General features: G+C 49.3%; 3 protein-coding genes across 3 annotated transcripts; all 3 read left to right on the top strand.

Moving 5' to 3' along the window:
* Positions 1-3,910: 3,910 nt before the first annotated feature.
* LOC133052821 (ferritin heavy chain-like) lies at positions 3,911-4,585 on the top strand. The gene has a single exon (XM_061137659.1). The coding sequence runs from the start codon at positions 3,911-3,913 to the stop codon at positions 4,583-4,585; it is 675 nt and encodes a 224-aa protein (XP_060993642.1).
* Positions 4,586-11,442: 6,857 nt separating this feature from the next.
* LOC133052820 (ferritin heavy chain-like) lies at positions 11,443-12,099 on the top strand. Its single transcript, XM_061137658.1, has one exon. It carries the CDS (start codon positions 11,443-11,445, stop codon positions 12,097-12,099), a length of 657 nt encoding a protein of 218 aa, XP_060993641.1.
* Positions 12,100-18,968: 6,869 nt separating this feature from the next.
* On the top strand, positions 18,969-19,649 carry LOC133052819 (ferritin heavy chain-like). Its single transcript, XM_061137657.1, has one exon. It carries the CDS (start codon positions 18,969-18,971, stop codon positions 19,647-19,649), a length of 681 nt encoding a protein of 226 aa, XP_060993640.1.
* The last annotated feature ends 2,106 nt before the right edge of the window (positions 19,650-21,755 follow it).

Raw genomic sequence — 21,755 nt, 5'->3', positions numbered from 1 at the left:
TGCACACCAAGGCAAGGTGTGCTTACCTTGAGGCTCGAGGCGCTTGGACTTCAGTAGTTGGTGCACATGGGCTCAGCAGCTGTGGTTCCCCAGCTCTAGAGCACCGGTTCAGTAGTTGTGATGCGGAGGCTGAGGTGCTCTGCAAAATGTGGGATCTTCCCAGGTCAGAGATCAAACCCAGGTCTCCTGCTTTGGCAGGCGGAGTCTTTCCCACCGAGCCACCAGGGAAGCCTAAAGGTCCTTCTTACTCCCCTGTTTTGAGAAACAGTTTGCTGTCGTGGATTCTACCACATAGATGGCCTGGGTTCAAATCCCATTCTAGCCACTTACTAAATTGAGGGCATGGGGGAATGTTAATTTCTTTTTTTTTTTTTTTTAATTAGTTGGAGGCTAATTACTTCACAACATTTCAGTGGGTTTTGTCATACATTGATATGAATCAGCCATAGAGTTACACGTATTCCCCATGCCTCTGTTTTCTCATGTGTAAAATAGGGATCGAAAAACTATTGCTTAAAAGAGTAGATAGAGAAGGCAATGACACCCCACTCCAGTACTCTTGCCTGGAAAAGCCCATGGACAGAGAAGCCTGCTAGGCGGCAGTCCATGGGGTCGCTAAGAGTCGGACGCGACTGAGGAACTTCCCTTTCACTTTTCACTTTCGTGCATTAGAGAAGGAAATCGCAACTCTCTCCAGTGTTCTTGACTGGAACATCCCAGGACAGGGGAGCCTGGTGGGCTGCTGTCTATGGGGTCGCACAGACTTGGACACGACTGAAGTGCCTTAGCAGCAGCAGTAAAAGAGTAGATGGTTTCTTATATTGTAAATGTTTAATTTAAATTTAAACATATTTAAAATTAGTATCTCTTAAATTGCCCTCAGGCAGGGCATTATCCAACAAAACAAGTTCCCAAAGCGCTAGATGACCAAGGTCAACCCAGGGCATTCCTACATGGACACACTCTCCATTTTCCACCTCAGATGTATGCAATTGGGGGAGAAAAAAAAAAGCATATATAGGACGCAGCTTTCTGTATCTGCCTGAATGGACTATTCCCTTCCTGGGGGAACATTTAACAAAGTTAAATGCCCAAGTGACATTGTCACCAGAGAAAGGAGACACTAAAGTACTCCTAGGTCAAGCCTCCACCCTCCAAACTGTGCTATGACAATGGAGAGACAAACTTCAACCAGAAGTCCCTGGAGAAATTCTACCAAAGGTAAGAGTTGCGGGGAGGCCAGCAAGAGCCAAGACCACTGACGTAGTAGTAGGAAAACGCCAGCTCGGTGCCAAGTATCAGAACTCAAAAAGCAATAGCCTTTAAAGAGGCACGTGAAGTATAAAGCCTCTGACAACCACCTTTATTAAATGCCAAGTAATCCAAAGTTAGTAGTGTACTGCTAGTCACTCAGTCGTGTAAGATTCTTTGCAACCTTATGGACTGTAGCCCACTAGGCTGCTCTGTCCATGGGATTCTCCAGACAAGAATACTGCATTGGGTAGCCATTCTCTTCTCCAGGGGATCCTGCCGACCCAGGGATCAAACCCATGTCGCCCACCTTGCAGGCAAGTTCTTTGGCCTCTGAAGCACCAGGGAAGCCCTTTAAAGGCAATGGGCTCTCTGGAAGCAACAGCCAAACGATACTTGCCCTCCAGTATCAACATCAAATAGGGCTACAAGTCCAGTTGCCCCATGATCGCTCCTACATAAAACCCATCTGGATATGGGGAATGTGCTCCCAGGATCTGTGCAGGGACTGCCCTCATGGCTGTGCCGAAGTAGCATCAATAGATCGCCTCAGGCCTGGGATGTAAATGTGCCCAGAATGTCCATGTGCTTTGGATGAGCTCTTCCAGGAAGGAAAGGACAGTCACTCATTCCACTGCTAAAGATGCCCCTGATGACCCCACAGAGCTCTCAACAGTTTGTTCCACAAGCAGCAGGCATCAGATATACCCTTCAGCCCTCAAGGAAGCCTCTACGTTATATCAGGCCAGCCTGTGCCCAGCCGATGACCAATACTGCATATCCACATGGGTTCCCACCGCTGGGTGGCCTCCACTCCAGAGGACCTCACTCGTGAGTGAGACAGACTCATCGCTGGAGATGATACCACTCCCGGGGGCCATATCCCAGGCCAGGAGCTCACCACTGGAGACACCTATGCCTCGTCCACTGGAGATGACATCCCAGAGCCATGGTACCATGTTGGAGATGTAGCTGCTCACCCAGATGGCTTGCTCCCCAGTTCACATTGTGGAACACTGCAACGGGGACTGAGACGTTCCTGAAACAATGGACTAAGTGCACTGCCCGCTGGCACCGGAGGACGAGCCACTATGATGTTACCTGGCGGAACTTGCTGGATGTTGCCTGGGTGACCCAACCCTAGACCAAGAGGCCCTTCAGACTGTCAGTCCGTTCTCAGGCCAAAAGGACCACCCAGAAACAGACAGCGGCCCTGCCTACAGCACCTGAAGGCCGTTCAGGTCCTCACCTCCTAGATCTGCTGTCTCAGCATCACAGGCTGGGCTGTACTCTTCAGCGCCTGAGTTGTTTTGTTTTGTTTGCCTGCACTGGGTCTTAGCTGTGGTATGTGGGATCTGGTTCCCCAACCAGGGACTGAACCCAGGCCCCCCGCACTGGGAGTTTGGAGTTGTAGCCACTGGAATACCAGGGAAGTCCCCTGAGTTGTCTTTTGTTTGTTTGTTTGATTTTTATTGTAAACTAAGTGCCTGATCTTAAGCTGCTGATTGCCACGGCAGCCACATCACAGACAGCTGTCTAAAATAAACAGTGCCAGCGACCAGACTAGATGAAAGCCAGGCTTCCCCATCACAGAAGTTTCCTTTGTTTTAGACACCACTGGTTGACTAGGACAGCTGACCATCTGACCACTTGTTTTTCCCGTCTGACATTTTAATTCACGCTCATGTTTTCAATTCACCAAGAAAGACTCCATCTGTAACACACTAGGCATCCCATCCTAGCCCCCAGTAAAAGTAGCCCAGGCTGCACGTGTCCTCCCTTTCTACCCATGACCTGGTTGGGCAGCCTGACGCATGCCATGCATCCTCCAGGACCTGTGAGTAATGAGCCATGTTTTCTTTGCAAAGTTCCCTAAGGGTTGTTCCTGAGGCACCTCTTGCAATCATAATAAGAACCACAAGGCGGGGTGGGAGGGGGGCGGTGAAATCACAACGAAAAAAGTGCAAGTGTTAGTCGTTCAGTCGTGTGAGACTCTGTGCGACCCCACTGACTTTAGCCCGCCAGGCTCCTCTGTCCAAGGGATTCTCCAGGCCAGCGTACCGGAGTAAGTAGCCATTCCCTTCTCCAGAGGAACTTCCAGATGCACGGGATCGAACCTGGGTCCTTTACTCACAAATATGTATGGACACATGTTTACCAGATATTTGACAGAAGTGAAAGAGGCCATGATGAATAAACAGAACTATTTCTGGAGAAAAAACAACAACAACAGAAAAAACAACGATACGACAGGAAACAGAAGAGAACATTACCAAAAATTCCAAATTCATATTCTCAGAACTGTAAAGATGACAGTGGGCTTATAAAATGGGAACAGGGTGCTATAAAAGGGAGCAATTAGATAATAAGAGAAAGTCCTTGGGAAAAAAGTATTACGGCAAATGGAAAACTTTGTAGATGCGAAGCACTCAGCTCAAAGCGGCTCTGCCTCACCTTGTCTTTCATAGACAGTGGTCTAGCCCCGCCCACAGATCCCGCCCACGGACCCCGCCCACTCACGGGACCTCTTCCTTAGCCAATCTCAAGCCTAGGCACTGACCCCGCCCAGCGGCCGCCATTACCCCTCCAGCCCAGAGCCCGCACCCAGCCACCTGCCCTCTAGCTCTGAGCTCGCCTCCGGCCGCCCACACCGTCCACCATGGGAACGGTTCGACGAGTCCGCTGGCGCCGGCGCCCGCGCCCGCGCCCGCATCCCGGCCGATTCCAGCCCGGCAGACACCTCATCCGAGCCGCCATTTCCTGGTTCTTGGAGTGGCCCGCCGTGCTGCCCACACCGCCCTCACAGGTGCGTTGCAACTACCGCCCTGAGTGTGAGGCCGCGGTCCACAAGCACGCCGCCCTGGAGTCACACGCCTCCTTCCAGTGCCGGGCCGTGGCCTTCTACCTCGACTGTGATGATGTGGCCCTGAAGAATTTCTCCCGCTTCCTTCTGCTCCGCTCCCACCAGCACAGCAGGACAGCCGAGAGCCTGGCGTTGCTGCAGAACCAGCGTGGGGGCCGCGTCTGCTTCCTCGACATCAGACAGCCCGAGACCCAAAAGTGGGAGAGCGGACGCCAGGCCATGCAAGACACCCTGCACCTGGAGAAGTGCGTCAACCAGAGCCTCCTCGACCTGCACCAGCTGGCCATTGAGAGCTGCGACGCCGACCTGTGCCACTGCCTGGGGACCGGCTACCCGGACCAGCAGGTCAAGTTCATCAAGGAGCTGGAGGACCATGTCAGCAGCCTGAGCAACGCGGGGTCCCCGGAAGGTGCCCTGGCAGAGTACTTCTCTGACAAGCTCACCCTGGGAGATGGCGACAAGGAGGACTGAGGCTGGACTGGACTTTCCCCTGAGTCCTGGGTGAGTGCCCACGGTCACCCTGCCTGCCATGAAGTCTGCAGTATTGCCCCTGCAGAATAAGTTCACTTAAGTTTTCCTTCTTTCAGTGTTGCCAGTTCTTCCAGTAAACTAATTGCTTCCTAAAGAAATAAAGGTCCCTTGTTGATTCACGCGTGCAAACCCTTCACCTTTCAAGTTTTCAAACAGGTATCTGGGAGTCTCTTGAGTTACCAATGCCCTGTCCACAGGAAGCTCAGCATCTCCACAGAGGGAGGGAAGAAGGGGATGCATGGGACCCTGAACAATACAAAATGTACCTTCCCCTAATAAACAGTGTGGTATATGCGGTGGGTGTGGGTGAGGTGAGGCCCTGGTGAATGTGGGTGCCTGTGAATAGATGAGCTATAAAAATATGGCCTGAAAATCATGATTGGGGTTGATCTCCAGAAATAATGAAGCAAACGGGATTGGGGAGGGAATGAAATAAAGGGGTCTTCATTTTGTTTGAAGCAGAATTCTGGGTAGGAAGATGGGTGTCCGGGATGCTGGCACAGCAGAGTCCCTCGCTGACAAGCTCACCCTGGGCTACAGTGACAATCTAAGGGTAGCAGGGCTGGCTTTCCTAGAGACACATTTCCTGCGGTCACCACTGTTGAGCATGGATGTTGCCCTTACAAAACTTCCACGTGTGATTCTTTACTTGAACTGTACCACCCTGTGATAAAGTAGACTGGTACCACTCAAAATTTACCTCAAGTCTATTCAGGATGATTCTCTATAGCCTTTCTAGGATCAAAAATATAAGCTGATGAAGGAAGGTCAATTTGTGATAGTGAATATCAAGTAAACTGAATGCCCCTGTATAGGAAGTCAGTGGTACTGGCTGCATTGAACTATGTAGAGGGGGAAGAGTTGAAGCTGGGAGACCAGTTAATAGGTATCACAGCTGGTCCAGGTGAAAGATAATGGTGGCTGGACTGGAGTGGAGGTTCAAGAAATGAAGAGATGTAGACACACTGCAGATAGATTTGGATACATGAGCAAGGTTTCTTCATGGAGCAGAGAGGAACAGGGAGATATGAAGAAAATAATCTCATTTCGCCTGGGTTGATGGTGGTGCCATTTGATCAATTTGGGGTCTTTTGCCAGGGACACAGCAGAGATGGAAGTTTGGAGAAGGCATGTCATGTCAAAATCTGAGATGCATATTAGACATCCAAGTGGAACTGTCATGCAGGTAGCCAGAAAAATGAATCTGGAGTTCAGAGTGGATGTCAGCTTTAGAAACAGACCTATGGGAGACATCATGATGCCTATATAGGTTGTGTTGTAGTCAAGGGAGTGGAAAACCTCAGTGGAAAGCGGACTGGGAGGATGGCAGAGCCCAAGCCCAGGGTAACTAACATGTAGAAGCAGGGCTGAGGTGATGAAACACCCAGAGGGGTGCTGACCTCACCTTGACCTTTAGCTCACTGCAGACTCTGCCCACCTGTGCCCACACCCCGTGGCCCCAAATCAGCCTGTTCGGGACCTCAGTGTGGCCTCCTGGGGTCGCCTTTCAGAATGGGGAGAAGACTGTACTTTTTATCCTTTTCTGACTGTGCAGAAAGAAATTTTCCAATTTAAAGAAAAAAATGATCTCTTACGAAAATGATAGGGACTTCCCTGGTGGTCCAGTGGTTAAGAAGCTGCCATCCAACACAGGGGATATGGCTTCGATCTCTGGTCTGGGAATTATGATCCCACATGCCTCAGGAGAACTAAGGCCATATGAAGCCGCAAAGACCCAGCACAGCCAAAAAAAATAAAAAAATCTTTAATTTTTACCTCTTCCCCTTTAAAAATTCAGCCTCTAAGTCAACTCTATTTGATCAGATGAAGTCTCTACACAAGTAACCCTAATATTGCGTTTGCCTAACAAAAACGCTCAAAATTAAAAAAAACAAAAAAAAACTCAAAATGTGCTTCTTTGTGCCTCGGTGTAGTTAATAAGGCAAAAGTTAAAATTTTACAGATCTTGCCTGTAAAAGATGGTCCTTGATAAGACAGGGTCCTCAGATTGACACATGGTCAATCTGAGTCTCCCTAGTTTGCAAACTCCTTTGAATATTTACAAATATTCCTCCCTGTAGCTCAGACCGTAAACAATCTGCCTGCAATGTGGGAGACCTGGTTTTGATCCCTGCGTCAGAAAAATCCCCTGGAGAAAGGAATGGCAACCCACAGGAGTATTCTTGCCTGGAGAATTCCATGGACAGAGGAGCCTGGTTGGCTACAGTCCATGGGAATCACAGAGTTGTACATGACAGATCGAGTAACTCTTACTTTGGATGTCTACAAATATATAAATAAGCTTGGCTAGGAAGGAATTATCTTTCTCATTTCACCATGACTGAATTTGAATATTTACTTTAAATGAGGATTAAGTCTCTTCACTTAAATTTCTAGAAAATGTGCTTGTTACTTTGTTCTTAGACAACCGGGGTCTTTTCACTCTGTTTCATTCTCTGCTCACATTGAGGATCACTCCTCTTTCTTTGATGGGCATTCCCTGGTGGCTCAGAGGGTAAATAATCTGTCAGTAATGCAGGAGACCCAGGTTTAGTCCCTGGGTCAGGGAGATCCCTGGGAGAAGGGAATGTCCACCCATTCCAGGCTTCTTGCCTGGAGAATTCCATGAACAGAGTAGCCTAGCAGCTACAGTGTATGAGGTCGCAAAGGGTAGGACGCGACTCAGTGACTAACACTTTCATTTTCCTCTATCTGACAATGTCTCAGATCCTACACATGTTATACATCAATTCACTGTTCTCCTCCAGATAGCAGCAAGCATCATGTGAGTAGCTGTATATCTTTATCACTAGAAATTGACTTTTCAGTTGTGCTAGGGCTTCATTACTGCACAGGCTTTTCTCTAGTTGTGATACGTGGGTTTCTTACAGTGGTGGCTTCGCCTCTTGCACACCATGGGCTTCAGGTGCTTGGACTTCAGTCATTGGTGCACATGGGCTCAGCAGCTGTGGTTCCCCAGCTCTAGAGCACTGGTTCAGTAGTTGTGATGCACAGGCTGAGGTGCTCTGCGAAATGTGGAATCTTCCCAGATCAGAGATCAAACCCAGGTCTCCTGCTTTGGCAGAAGGAGTCTTTACTACTGAACCACCAAGGAAGTCTGATGGTCTTTCTTACTCTCCCGTTTTGGAGAAACAGTTTGGTGTCATGGATTCTACCACATAGATGGCCTGGGTTCAAATCCCATTCTAGCCACTTACTAAATTGAGGGCATGGGGGAATATTAATTACCTTCACTGTGCCTCTGTTTTCTCATATGTAGAATAGGGATCAAAAAACTATTGCTTAAAAGAGTAGACCGAGAAGGCAGTTGCACCCCACTCCAGTACTCTTGCCTGGAAAACCACATGGACGCAGAAGCTGGTAGGCGGCAGTCCATGGGGTCGCTAAGAGTTGGACACGACTGAGCAACTTCACTTTCACTTTTCACTTTCATGCATTAGAGAAGGAAATTGCAACTCTCTCCAGTGTTCTTTCTGGAAAATCCCAAGACGGGGGAGCCTGGTGGGCTGCTGTCTATTGGGTCTCACAGACTTGGACACAACTGAAGCAACTTAGCAGCAGAAGCAAAAGAGTAGATGGTTTATTATATTGTAAAGGTTTACTTTAACTTTAAACATATTTAAAATTCAGTTCAGTCGCACAGTCGTCTCCGACTCTTTGCGCCCTTATGAATCGCACCACGCCAGGCGAACCTGTCCATCACAAACTCCCAGAGTTTACTCAAACTGATGCCCATCGAGTCAGATCTTTTAAATTCGCCTCAGACAGGGCAGTATCAAACGAAACAAGTTCCCAAAGTGCTAGATGACCAAGGTCAACCCAGGGCATTTGTACATGTACATTCTCCAGTTTCCACCTCACATCTTATATAATTGGTGGAGAAAGAAATGGATATGAAGGACACAGCTTTCTGTATATGCCCAAATGCCCTATTCCCTTACAGAGGGAAGATTTAACAAAGTTAAATGCCCAAGTGACATTCTTACCAGAAAAAGGAGACACTAAAGTACTTCTAGGTCAAACCTGCACCCTCCAAGCTCTGCTATGAAAATGGAGAGACAATCTTCAACCAGAAGTCCCTGGAGAAACTCTACAAAAGGTAAGAGCAGATGCTTGAGTTTAGGGGAAGCCAGGAAGAGCCGAGACCACTGACCCAGTTGTAGGAAAACGCCAGCTCGGTGCCAAGGATCGGAACTCAAAAAGCAATAGCCTTTAAAGAGGCATGTGAAGTATAAAGCCTCTGACAACCACCTCTATTAAATGCCAAGTAATCCAAAGTTAGTAGTGTACTGTTAGTCACTCAGTCGTTTAAGACTCTGTGCGACCTTATGGACTATAGCCCGCCAGGCTGCTCTGTCCATGGGATTCTCCAGACAAGAATACCAGAGTAGGTAGCCATTCCCTTCTCCAGGGGATCCTGCTGACCCAGGGATCAAACCCATGTCTTGCACCTTGCAGGCAGGTTCTTTAGCCTCTGAATCAACAGGGAAACCCTTTAAAGGCAATGGGCCCTCTGGAAGCAACAGCCAAATGATACTTGCCCTCCAGTATCAACATCGAATAGGGCTACAGGCCAACTGGCCCTATGATCGCTCCTACATAAAACCCATCTGGATATGGGGAATGCGCTCCCACGATCTGTGCAGGGATTGCCCTCATGCTTGTGCCTAATTAGCATCCATAAGATCGCCTCAGGCCTGGGATATAAATGTGCCCTGAATATCCAAGTGCTTTGGATGAGCTCTTCCAGGAAGGAAAGGACAGTCACTTATTCCACTGCTAAAGATGCTCCTGATGACCCCACAGAGCTCTCAACAGTTTGTTCCACAAGCAGCAGGCATCAGATATACCCTTCAGCCCTCAAGGAAGCCTCTACGTTATATCAGGCCAGCCTATGCCCAGCCGATGACCAATACTGCATATCCACATGGGTTCCCACCCCTGGGTGGCCTCCACTCCAGAGGACCTCACTCGCGAGACAGACTCACCGCTGGAGATGATACCATCGCAGGTGACATCATCCCAGGCCAGGAGTTCACCACTGGAAACACCTATGCCTCGTCCACTGGAGATGACACCCCAGGGCCATGGTACCATGTTGGAGATGCAGCTGCTCACCCAGATGGCTTGCTCCCCAGTTCACATTGTGGAACACTGCAACGGGGACTGAGACGTTCCTGAAACAACGGACTAAGTGCACTGCCCAATGAACCGGAGGATGAGCCGCTATGATGTTACCTGGCGGAACTTGCTGGGTGCTTGCTGACTGACCCAACCCTAGACCAAGAGGCCCCTCAGACTGTCAGTCCGTTCTCAGCCCAAAAGGACCACCCAGAAACAGACAGCGGCCCTGCCTACAGCACCTGAAGGCCGTTCAGGTCCTCACCTCCTAGATCTGCTGTCTCAGCATCACAGGCTGGGCTGTACTCTAAGCGCCTGAGTTGTTTTGTTTTGTTTGCCTGCACTGGGTCTTAGCTGTAGTATGTGAGGTCTAGTTCCCCAACCAGGGATTGAACCCAGGCCCCCTGCACTGGGAGCTTGGAGTTGTAGCCACTGGAATATCAGGGAAGTCCCCTGAGATGTTGTTTTTTTAAATTTGTTTTGTTGTAAACTAAGTGCCTGATCTTAAGCTGCTGATTCCCACGGCAGCCACATCACAGACAGCTGTCTAAAATAAACAGTGCCAGCGACCAGACTAGATGAAAGCCAGGCTTCCCCATCACAGAAGTTTCCTTTGTTTTAGACATCACTGGTTGACTAGGATAACTGACCATCTGACCACTTGTTTTTCCTGTTTGACATTTTAATTCACGCTCATGTTTTAAATTCACCAAGAAAGACTCAATCTGTAACACACTAGGCATCCCATCCTAGCCCCCAGTAGAAGCACCCCAGGCTGCACGTTTCCTCACTTTCTAACCCTGACCTTGCTGGGCAGCCTGCCGCATGCCATGCATCCTCCAGGACCTGTGAGTAATGAGCCATGTTTTCTTTGCAAAGTTCCCTAAGGGTTGTTCCTGAGGCACCTCTTGCAATCATAATAAGAACCACACCGCTGGGGGAGGGGGGGCGGTGAAATCACAATTAAAAGAGTACAAGTGTTATTCGTTCAGTCGTGTCGGAATCTGTGCAACCCCATTGACTATAGCCCACCAGGCTCCTCTGTCCATGGGATTTTCCAGGCCAGCGTGCCAGAGTAGGTAGCCATTCCCTTCTCCAGAGGATCTTCCAGATGCACGGATCGAACCTGGGTCCTTTACTCCCAAATATGGATGGACACATGTTTACCAGATATTTGACAGAAGTGAAAGAGGCCATGATCAATACAAAGAACTATTTCTGGAGGAAAAAAGAAAAACAAATATACTACAGGAAACAGAAGGGGACATTTCCAAAAATTCCAAATTCATATTCTCAGAACTGTAAAGATGACAGTGGGTTTATTCAATGGGAACATGTTGCTATAAAAGGGAGCAATTAGAAAATAAGAGAAAGTCCTTGGAAAAAAGTATTAGGCAAATGGAAAACTTCCTAGATGCGAAGTACTCAGCTTAAAGCGGCGCTGCCTCACCCTGCCTTTGATAGACAGTGGTCTCGCCCCGCCCACACAACCCGCCCACAGATCCCACCCCCTCACGTGACCTCTTCCTTAACCAATCTCAAGCCCAGGCACTGACCCCGCCCAACGGACGCCATTACCCCTCCACCCCAGAGCCGGAACGCAGCCACCTGCCCTCTGGCCCGGAGGTCGCCGCTGGCCGCCCACACCGTCCACCATGGGAAGGTTCCGACGAGTCTGCTGGCGCCCGCGTACCCGCCGATTCCAGCCCTGCAGACGCTTCATCCGAGCCGCCATTCCCTGGTTCTTGGAGTGGCCCTCCGTGCTGCCCACATCGCCCTCACAGGTGCGTCAGACCTACGGCCCTGAGTGTGAGGCCGCAGTCAACAGCCACGCCGCCCTGGTGTTCCACGCCTCCTTCCAGTGCCTGGCCGTGGCCTTCTACCTTGACCATGATGACGTGGCCCTGAAGCATTTCTCCCGCTTCTTCCTGCTCCGCTGCCACGAGCACAGCAACACAGCTGCGAGCCTGATGTTCCTGCAGAACCGGCGTGGGGGCCGCCTCTGCTTCCTCGACATCAGAAAGCCCGAGACCCAAAAGTGGGAGAGCGGACTCCAGGCCATGCAAGACACGCTGCACCTGGAGAAGTGCCTCAACCAGAGCCTGCTCGACCTGCACCAGCTGGCCACCGAGAGCAGCGACACTGACTTGTACCTCTTCGTGGGGACCGGCTACCTGGACCAGCAGGTCAAGTTCATCAAGGATCTGGAGGACCTCGTCCGCCACCTGAGCAATGCGGGGTACCCGGAAGGGGCCCTGGTAGAGTACTTCTCTGACAAGCTCACCCTGGGTGTCAGCAACAAGAAGGACTGAGTCTGGACTGAACTTTCCCCCGAGTCTGGGGTGACTGCCCAAGGTCACCCTGCCTGCTGTGCAGACCGCAGTATTGCCCTTTGCAGAATAAGTTCACTTAAGTTTTCCTTCTTTCAGTGTTGCCAGTTCTTCCAGTAAACTAATTGCGTCCTAAAGAAATAAAGGTCCCTTGTTGATTCATGCGTGCAAATCCTTAACCTTTCAAGTTTTAAAACAGGTATCCAGGAGTCTCTTGAGCTACCAATGCCCTGTCCACAGGAAGCTCAGCATCTCCACAGAGGGAAAGAAGTAGGGGTTCCATGGGACCCTGAACAATACAAAATGTACCTTCCCCTAATAAACAGTGTGGTATATGGGGTGGGTGTGTGTGAGGTGAGGCCCTGGTGAATGTGGGTGCCTGTGAATAGATGAGCTATAAAAATATGGCCTGAAAATCATGATTGGGGTTGATCTCCAGAACCTATGAAGCGAAAGGGATTGGGGAGGGAATGAAATAAAGGGGTCTTCATTTTGTTTGAAGCAGAATTCTGGGTAGGAAGATGGGTGTCCGGGATGCTGGCACGGCAGAGTCCCTCGCTGACAAGCTCACCCTGGGCTACAGTGACAATCTAAGGGTAGCAGGGCTGGCTTTCCTAGAGACACATTTCCTGCGGTCACCACTGTTGAGCATGGATGTTGCCCTTACAAATTTCCAGGTATGATTCTTTACTTGAACTGTACCACCCTGTGATAAAGTAGACTGGTACCACTCAAAATTTACCTCAAGTCTATTCAGGATGATTCTCTATAGCATTTCTAGGATCAAAAATATAAGCTGATGAAGGAAGGTCAATTTGTGATAGTGAATATCAAGTAAACTGAATCCCCCTGTATAGGAAGTCAGTGGTACTGGCTGCACTGACCTATGTAGAGGGGGAAGAGTTGAAGCTGGGAGACCAGTTAATAGGTATCACAGCTGGTCCAGGTGAAAGATAATGGTGGCTGGACTGGAGTGGAGGTTCAAGAAATGAAGAGATGTAGACACACTGCAGATAGATTTGGATACATGAGCAAGGTTTCTTCATGGAGCAGAGAGGAACAGGGAGATATGAAGAAAATAATCTCATTTCGCCTGGGTTGATGGTGGTGCCATTTGATCAACTTGGGGTCTTTTGCCAGGGACACAGCAGAGATGGAAGTTTGGAGAAGGCATGTCATGTCAAATTCTGAGATGCATATTAGACATCCAAGTGGAACTGTCATGCAGGTAGCCAGAAAAATGAATCTGGAGTTCAGAGTGGATGTCAGCTTTAGAAACAGACCTATGGGAGACATCATGATGCCTATATAGGTTGTGTTGTGGTCAAGGGAGTGGAAAACCTCAGTGGAGAGCAGACTGGGAGGATGGCAGAGCCCAAGCCCAGGGTAACTAACATGTAGAAGCAGGGCTGAGGTGATGAAACACCCAGAGGGGTGCTGACCTCACCTTGACCTTTAGCTCACTGCAGACTTTGCCCACCTGTGCCCACACCCCGTGGCCCCAAATCAGCCTGTTCGGGACCTCAGTGTGGCCTCCTGGGGTCGCCTTTCAGAATGGGGGGAAGACTGTACTTTTTATCCTTTTCTGACTGTGCAGAAAGAAATTTTCCAATTTAAAGAAAAAAATGATCTCTTACGAAAATGATAGGGACTTCCCTGGTGGTCCAGTGGTTAAGAAGCTGCCATCCAACACAGGGGATATGGCTTCGATCTCTGGTCTGGGAATTATGATCCCACATGCCTCAGGAGAACTAAGGCCATGTACAGCAGCAAAGACCCAGCACAGCCAAAAAAAAAAAAAAAAATCTTTAATTTTTTCCTCTTCCCCTTTAAAAATTCAGCCTCTTGGTCAACTCTATTTGATCAGATGAAGTCTCTACACATGTAAACCCTAATATTGCTTTTGCCTACTAAAAACACTCAAAATATGTTTCTTCCATGACTAGGTGTGGTTAATAAGGCAAAAGTTAATATTTTTACAGACCTTGCCTGTCTTATCAAGGACAGGCAGGTGGTCCTTGATAAGACAGGGTCTTCAGATTGACACAAGGTCAATTTGAGACTCCCTAAAGTTTGCAAACTGCTTTGAATATTTACAAATATTCCTCCCTGTAGCTCAGACAGTAAACAATCTGCCCGCAATGTGGGAGACCTGTGTCTGATCCCTGGGTCAGAAAAATCCCCTGGAGAAAGGAATGGCAACCCACTTCAGTATTCTTCCTGGAGAAAACCATGGACAGAGGAGCCTGGTTAGCTACAGTCCATGGGATCGCAGAGAGTCGGACACGATGGATCGAATAACTCTTATTTTGAATTCTTACAAATATATAAACAAGCTTGGCTACCAAGGAATTAACTTTCCCATTTCACCATGACTGCACTTGAAGATTTTTTTTAAATGAGGATTAAGTCTCCTCACTTAAATTTCCAGAAAATGTGCTTGTTCCTTTGTTCTTAGACAACCGGGGTCTTTTCACTCTGTTTCATTCTCTGCTCACATTGAGGATCACTCCTCTTTCTTTGATGGGCATTCCCTGGTGGCTCAGACGGTAAAGAATCTGCCTGCAATGCAGGAGACCCGGCTTTAGTCCCTGGGTCAGGGAGATCCCTGGGAGAAGGGAATGTCCACCCATTCCAGGCTTCTTGCCTGGAGAATTCCATGAACAGAGTAGCCTAGCCACTACAGTCGATGGGGTTGCAAAGGGTGGGACGCGACTGAGTGACTACCACTTTCGTTTTCCTCTCTCTGACAGTGTCTCAGATCCTACATATGTCATATGTCAATTCACTGTTCTCTTCTAGATAGCAGCAAGCACCAGGTGAGAAGCTGTTGATCTTTATCACTAGAAATTGACTTTTCGGTTGTGCTAGGGCTTCGTTACTGCGCAGGCTTTTCTCTAGTTGCGGTATGTGGGTTTCTTACGGCGGTGGCTTCGCCTCTTGCACACCAAGGCAAGGTGTGCTTACCTTGAGGCTCGAGGCGCTTGGACTTCAGTAGTTGGTGCACATGGGCTCAGCAGCTGTGGTTCCCCAGCTCTAGAGCACCGGTTCAGTAGTTGTGATGCGGAGGCTGAGGTGCTCTGCAAAATGTGGGATCTTCCCAGGTCAGAGATCAAACCCAGGTCTCCTGCTTTGGCAGGCGGAGTCTTTCCCACCGAGCCACCAGGGAAGCCTAAAGGTCCTTCTTACTCCCCTGTTTTAGAGAAACAGTTTGCTGTCGTGGATTCTACCACATAGATGGCCTGGGTTCAAATCCCATTCTAGCCACTTACTAAATTGAGGGCATGGGGGAATGTTAATTTCTTTTTTTTTTTTTTTTAATTAGTTGGAGGCTAATTACTTCACAACATTTCAGTGGGTTTTGTCATACATTGATATGAATCAGCCATAGAGTTACACGTATTCCCCATGCCTCTGTTTTCTCATGTGTAAAATAGGGATCGAAAAACTATTGCTTAAAAGAGTAGATAGAGAAGGCAATGACACCCCACTCCAGTACTCTTGCCTGGAAAAGCCCATGGACAGAGAAGCCTGCTAGGCGGCAGTCCATGGGGTCGCTAAGAGTCGGACGCGACTGAGGAACTTCCCTTTCACTTTTCACTTTCGTGCATTAGAGAAGGAAATCGCAACTCTCTCCAGTGTTCTTGACTGGAACATCCCAGGACAGGGGAGCCTGGTGGGCTGCTGTCTATGGGGTCGCACAGACTTGGACACGACTGAAGTGCCTTAGCAGCAGCAGTAAAAGAGTAGATGGTTTCTTATATTGTAAATGTTTAATTTAAATTTAAACATATTTAAAATTAGTATCTCTTAAATTGCCCTCAGGCAGGGCATTATCCAACAAAACAAGTTCCCAAAGCGCTAGATGACCAAGGTCAACCCAGGGCATTCCTACATGGACACACTCTCCATTTTCCACCTCAGATGTATGCAATTGGGGGAGAAAAAAAAAGCATATATAGGACGCAGCTTTCTGTATCTGCCTGAATGGACTATTCCCTTCCTGGGGGAACATTTAACAAACTTAAATGCCCAAGTGACATTGTCACCAGAGAAAGGAGACACTAAAGTACACCTAGGTCAAGCCTCCACCCTCCAAACTGTGCTATGACAATGGAGAGACAAACTTCAACCAGAAGTCCCTGGAGAAATTCTACCAAAGGTAAGAGTTGCGGGGAGGCCAGCAAGAGCCAAGACCACTGACGTAGTAGTAGGAAAACGCCAGCTCGGTGCCAAGTATCAGAACTCAAAAAGCAATAGCCTTTAAAGAGGCACGTGAAGTATAAAGCCTCTGACAACCACCTTTATTAAATGCCAAGTAATCCAAAGTTAGTAGTGTACTGCTAGTCACTCAGTCGTGTAAGATTCTTTGCAACCTTATGGACTGTAGCCCACTAGGCTGCTCTGTCCATGGGATTCTCCAGACAAGAATACTGCATTGGGTAGCCATTCTCTTCTCCAGGGGATCCTGCCGACCCAGGGATCAAACCCATGTCGCCCACCTTGCAGGCAAGTTCTTTGGCCTCTGAAGCACCAGGGAAGCCCTTTAAAGGCAATGGGCTCTCTGGAAGCAACAGCCAAACGATACTTGCCCTCCAGTATCAACATCAAATAGGGCTACAAGTCCAGTTGCCCCATGATCGCTCCTACATAAAACCCATCTGGATATGGGGAATGTGCTCCCAGGATCTGTGCAGGGACTGCCCTCATGGCTGTGCCGAAGTAGCATCAATAGATCGCCTCAGGCCTGGGATGTAAATGTGCCCAGAATGTCCATGTGCTTTGGATGAGCTCTTCCAGGAAGGAAAGGACAGTCACTCATTCCACTGCTAAAGATGCCCCTGATGACCCCACAGAGCTCTCAACAGTTTGTTCCACAAGCAGCAGGCATCAGATATACCCTTCAGCCCTCAAGGAAGCCTCTACGTTATATCAGGCCAGCCTGTGCCCAGCCGATGACCAATACTGCATATCCACATGGGTTCCCACCGCTGGGTGGCCTCCACTCCAGAGGACCTCACTCGTGAGTGAGACAGACTCATCGCTGGAGATGATACCACTCCCGGGGGCCATATCCCAGGCCAGGAGCTCACCACTGGAGACACCTATGCCTCGTCCACTGGAGATGACATCCCAGAGCCATGGTACCATGTTGGAGATGTAGCTGCTCACCCAGATGGCTTGCTCCCCAGTTCACATTGTGGAACACTGCAACGGGGACTGAGACGTTCCTGAAACAATGGACTAAGTGCACTGCCCGCTGGCACCGGAGGACGAGCCACTATGATGTTACCTGGCGGAACTTGCTGGATGTTGCCTGGGTGACCCAACCCTAGACCAAGAGGCCCTTCAGACTGTCAGTCCGTTCTCAGGCCAAAAGGACCACCCAGAAACAGACAGCGGCCCTGCCTACAGCACCTGAAGGCCGTTCAGGTCCTCACCTCCTAGATCTGCTGTCTCAGCATCACAGGCTGGGCTGTACTCTTCAGCGCCTGAGTTGTTTTGTTTTGTTTGCCTGCACTGGGTCTTAGCTGTGGTATGTGGGATCTGGTTCCCCAACCAGGGACTGAACCCAGGCCCCCCGCACTGGGAGTTTGGAGTTGTAGCCACTGGAATACCAGGGAAGTCCCCTGAGTTGTCTTTTGTTTGTTTGTTTGATTTTTATTGTAAACTAAGTGCCTGATCTTAAGCTGCTGATTGCCACGGCAGCCACATCACAGACAGCTGTCTAAAATAAACAGTGCCAGCGACCAGACTAGATGAAAGCCAGGCTTCCCCATCACAGAAGTTTCCTTTGTTTTAGACACCACTGGTTGACTAGGACAGCTGACCATCTGACCACTTGTTTTTCCCGTCTGACATTTTAATTCACGCTCATGTTTTCAATTCACCAAGAAAGACTCCATCTGTAACACACTAGGCATCCCATCCTAGCCCCCAGTAAAAGTAGCCCAGGCTGCACGTGTCCTCCCTTTCTACCCATGACCTGGTTGGGCAGCCTGACGCATGCCATGCATCCTCCAGGACCTGTGAGTAATGAGCCATGTTTTCTTTGCAAAGTTCCCTAAGGGTTGTTCCTGAGGCACCTCTTGCAATCATAATAAGAACCACAAGGCGGGGTGGGAGGGGGGCGGTGAAATCACAACGAAAAAAGTGCAAGTGTTAGTCGTTCAGTCGTGTGAGACTCTGTGCGACCCCACTGACTTTAGCCCGCCAGGCTCCTCTGTCCAAGGGATTCTCCAGGCCAGCGTACCGGAGTAAGTAGCCATTCCCTTCTCCAGAGGAACTTCCAGATGCACGGGATCGAACCTGGGTCCTTTACTCACAAATATGTATGGACACATGTTTACCAGATATTTGACAGAAGTGAAAGAGGCCATGATGAATAAACAGAACTATTTCTGGAGAAAAAACAACAACAACAGAAAAAACAACGATACGACAGGAAACAGAAGAGAACATTACCAAAAATTCCAAATTCATATTCTCAGAACTGTAAAGATGACAGTGGGCTTATAAAATGGGAACAGGGTGCTATAAAAGGGAGCAATTAGATAATAAGAGAAAGTCCTTGGGAAAAAAGTATTACGGCAAATGGAAAACTTTGTAGATGCGAAGCACTCAGCTCAAAGCGGCTCTGCCTCACCTTGTCTTTCATAGACAGTGGTCTAGCCCCGCCCACAGATCCCGCCCACGGACCCCGCCCACTCACGGGACCTCTTCCTTAGCCAATCTCAAGCCTAGGCACTGACCCCGCCCAGCGGCCGCCATTACCCCTCCAGCCCAGAGCCCGCACCCAGCCACCTGCCCTCTAGCTCTGAGCTCGCCTCCGGCCGCCCACACCGTCCACCATGGGAACGGTTCGACGAGTCCGCTGGCGCCGGCGCCCGCGCCCGCGCCCGCGCCCGCATCCCGGCCGATTCCAGCCCGGCAGACACCTCATCCGAGCCGCCATTTCCTGGTTCTTGGAGTGGCCCGCCGTGCTGCCCACACCGCCCTCACAGGTGCGTTGCAACTACCGCCCTGAGTGTGAGGCCGCGGTCCACAAGCACGCCGCCCTGGAGTCACACGCCTCCTTCCAGTGCCGGGCCGTGGCCTTCTACCTCGACTGTGATGATGTGGCCCTGAAGAATTTCTCCCGCTTCCTTCTGCTCCGCTCCCACCAGCACAGCAGGACAGCCGAGAGCCTGGCGTTGCTGCAGAACCAGCGTGGGGGCCGCGTCTGCTTCCTCGACATCAGACAGCCCGAGACCCAAAAGTGGGAGAGCGGACGCCAGGCCATGCAAGACACCCTGCACCTGGAGAAGTGCGTCAACCAGAGCCTCCTCGACCTGCACCAGCTGGCCATTGAGAGCTGCGACGCCGACCTGTGCCACTGCCTGGGGACCGGCTACCCGGACCAGCAGGTCAAGTTCATCAAGGAGCTGGAGGACCATGTCAGCAGCCTGAGCAACGCGGGGTCCCCGGAAGGTGCCCTGGCAGAGTACTTCTCTGACAAGCTCACCCTGGGTGATGGCGACAAGGAGGACTGAGGCTGGACTGGACTTTCCCCTGAGTCCTGGGTGAGTGCCCACGGTCACCCTGCCTGCCATGAAGTCTGCAGTATTGCCCCTGCAGAATAAGTTCACTTAAGTTTTCCTTCTTTCAGTGTTGCCAGTTCTTCCAGTAAACTAATTGCTTCCTAAAGAAATAAAGGTCCCTTGTTGATTCACGCGTGCAAACCCTTCACCTTTCAAGTTTTCAAACAGGTATCTGGGAGTCTCTTGAGTTACCAATGCCCTGTCCACAGGAAGCTCAGCATCTCCACAGAGGGAGAGAAGAAGGGGATGCATGGGACCCTGAACAATACAAAATGTACCTTCCCCTAATAAACAGTGTGGTATATGCGGTGGGTGTGGGTGAGGTGAGGCCCTGGTGAATGTGGGTGCCTGTGAATAGATGAGCTATAAAAATATGGCCTGAAAATCATGATTGGGGTTGATCTCCAGAAATAATGAAGCAAACGGGATTGGGGAGGGAATGAAATAAAGGGGTCTTCATTTTGTTTGAAGCAGAATTCTGGGTAGGAAGATGGGTGTCCGGGATGCTGGCACAGCAGAGTCCCTCGCTGACAAGCTCACCCTGGGCTACAGTGACAATCTAAGGGTAGCAGGGCTGGCTTTCCTAGAGACACATTTCCTGCGGTCACCACTGTTGAGCATGGATGTTGCCCTTACAAAACTTCCACGTGTGATTCTTTACTTGAACTGTACCACCCTGTGATAAAGTAGACTGGTACCACTCAAAATTTACCTCAAGTCTATTCAGGATGATTCTCTATAGCATTTCTAGGATCAAAAATATAAGCTGATGAAGGAAGGTCAATTTGTGATAGTGAATATCAAGTAAACTGAATCCCCCTGTATAGGAAGTCAGTGGTACTGGCTGCACTGACCTATGTAGAGGGGGAAGAGTTGAAGCTGGGAGACCAGTTAATAGGTATCACAGCTGGTCCAGGTGAAAGATAATGGTGGCTGGACTGGAGTGGAGGTTCAAGAAATGAAGAGATGTAGACACACTGCAGATAGATTTGGATACATGAGCAAGGTTTCTTCATGGAGCAGAGAGGAACAGGGAGATATGAAGAAAATAATCTCATTTCGCCTGGGTTGATGGTGGTGCCATTTGATCAACTTGGGGTCTTTTGCCAGGGACACAGCAGAGATGGAAGTTTGGAGAAGGCATGTCATGTCAAATTCTGAGATGCATATTAGACATCCAAGTGGAACTGTCATGCAGGTAGCCAGAAAAATGAATCTGGAGTTCAGAGTGGATGTCAGCTTTAGAAACAGACCTATGGGAGACATCATGATGCCTATATAGGTTGTGTTGTGGTCAAGGGAGTGGAAAACCTCAGTGGAGAGCAGACTGGGAGGATGGCAGAGCCCAAGCCCAGGGTAACTAACATGTAGAAGCAGGGCTGAGGTGATGAAACACCCAGAGGGGTGCTGACCTCACCTTGACCTTTAGCTCACTGCAGACTTTGCCCACCTGTGCCCACACCCCGTGGCCCCAAATCAGCCTGTTCGGGACCTCAGTGTGGCCTCCTGGGGTCGCCTTTCAGAATGGGGGGAAGACTGTACTTTTTATCCTTTTCTGACTGTGCAGAAAGAAATTTTCCAATTTAAAGAAAAAAATGATCTCTTACGAAAATGATAGGGACTTCCCTGGTGGTCCAGTGGTTAAGAAGCTGCCATCCAACACAGGGGATATGGCTTCGATCTCTGGTCTGGGAATTATGATCCCACATGCCTCAGGAGAACTAAGGCCATGTACAGCAGCAAAGACCCAGCACAGCCAAAAAAAAAAAAAAAAATCTTTAATTTTTTCCTCTTCCCCTTTAAAAATTCAGCCTCTTGGTCAACTCTATTTGATCAGATGAAGTCTCTACACATGTAAACCCTAATATTGCTTTTGCCTACTAAAAACACTCAAAATATGTTTCTTCCATGACTAGGTGTGGTTAATAAGGCAAAAGTTAATATTTTTACAGACCTTGCCTGTCTTATCAAGGACAGGCAGGTGGTCCTTGATAAGACAGGGTCTTCAGATTGACACAAGGTCAATTTGAGACTCCCTAAAGTTTGCAAACTGCTTTG

The sequence above is a fragment of the Dama dama genome, chromosome X (assembly GCF_033118175.1).
Source record: "Dama dama isolate Ldn47 chromosome X, ASM3311817v1, whole genome shotgun sequence".
Classification (NCBI taxonomy): domain Eukaryota; kingdom Metazoa; phylum Chordata; class Mammalia; order Artiodactyla; family Cervidae; genus Dama; species Dama dama.
Note: the sequence above shows the minus strand (reverse complement) of the source record. Positions and strands in the feature narration are given on the sequence as shown.

Coding starts and splice junctions, on each gene's coding strand:
- LOC133052819 (XM_061137657.1), top strand. CDS start 18,969: ATGGGAACGGTTCGACGAGTCCGCTGGCGCCGGCGCCCGCGCCCGCGC.
- LOC133052820 (XM_061137658.1), top strand. CDS start 11,443: ATGGGAAGGTTCCGACGAGTCTGCTGGCGCCCGCGTACCCGCCGATTC.
- LOC133052821 (XM_061137659.1), top strand. CDS start 3,911: ATGGGAACGGTTCGACGAGTCCGCTGGCGCCGGCGCCCGCGCCCGCGC.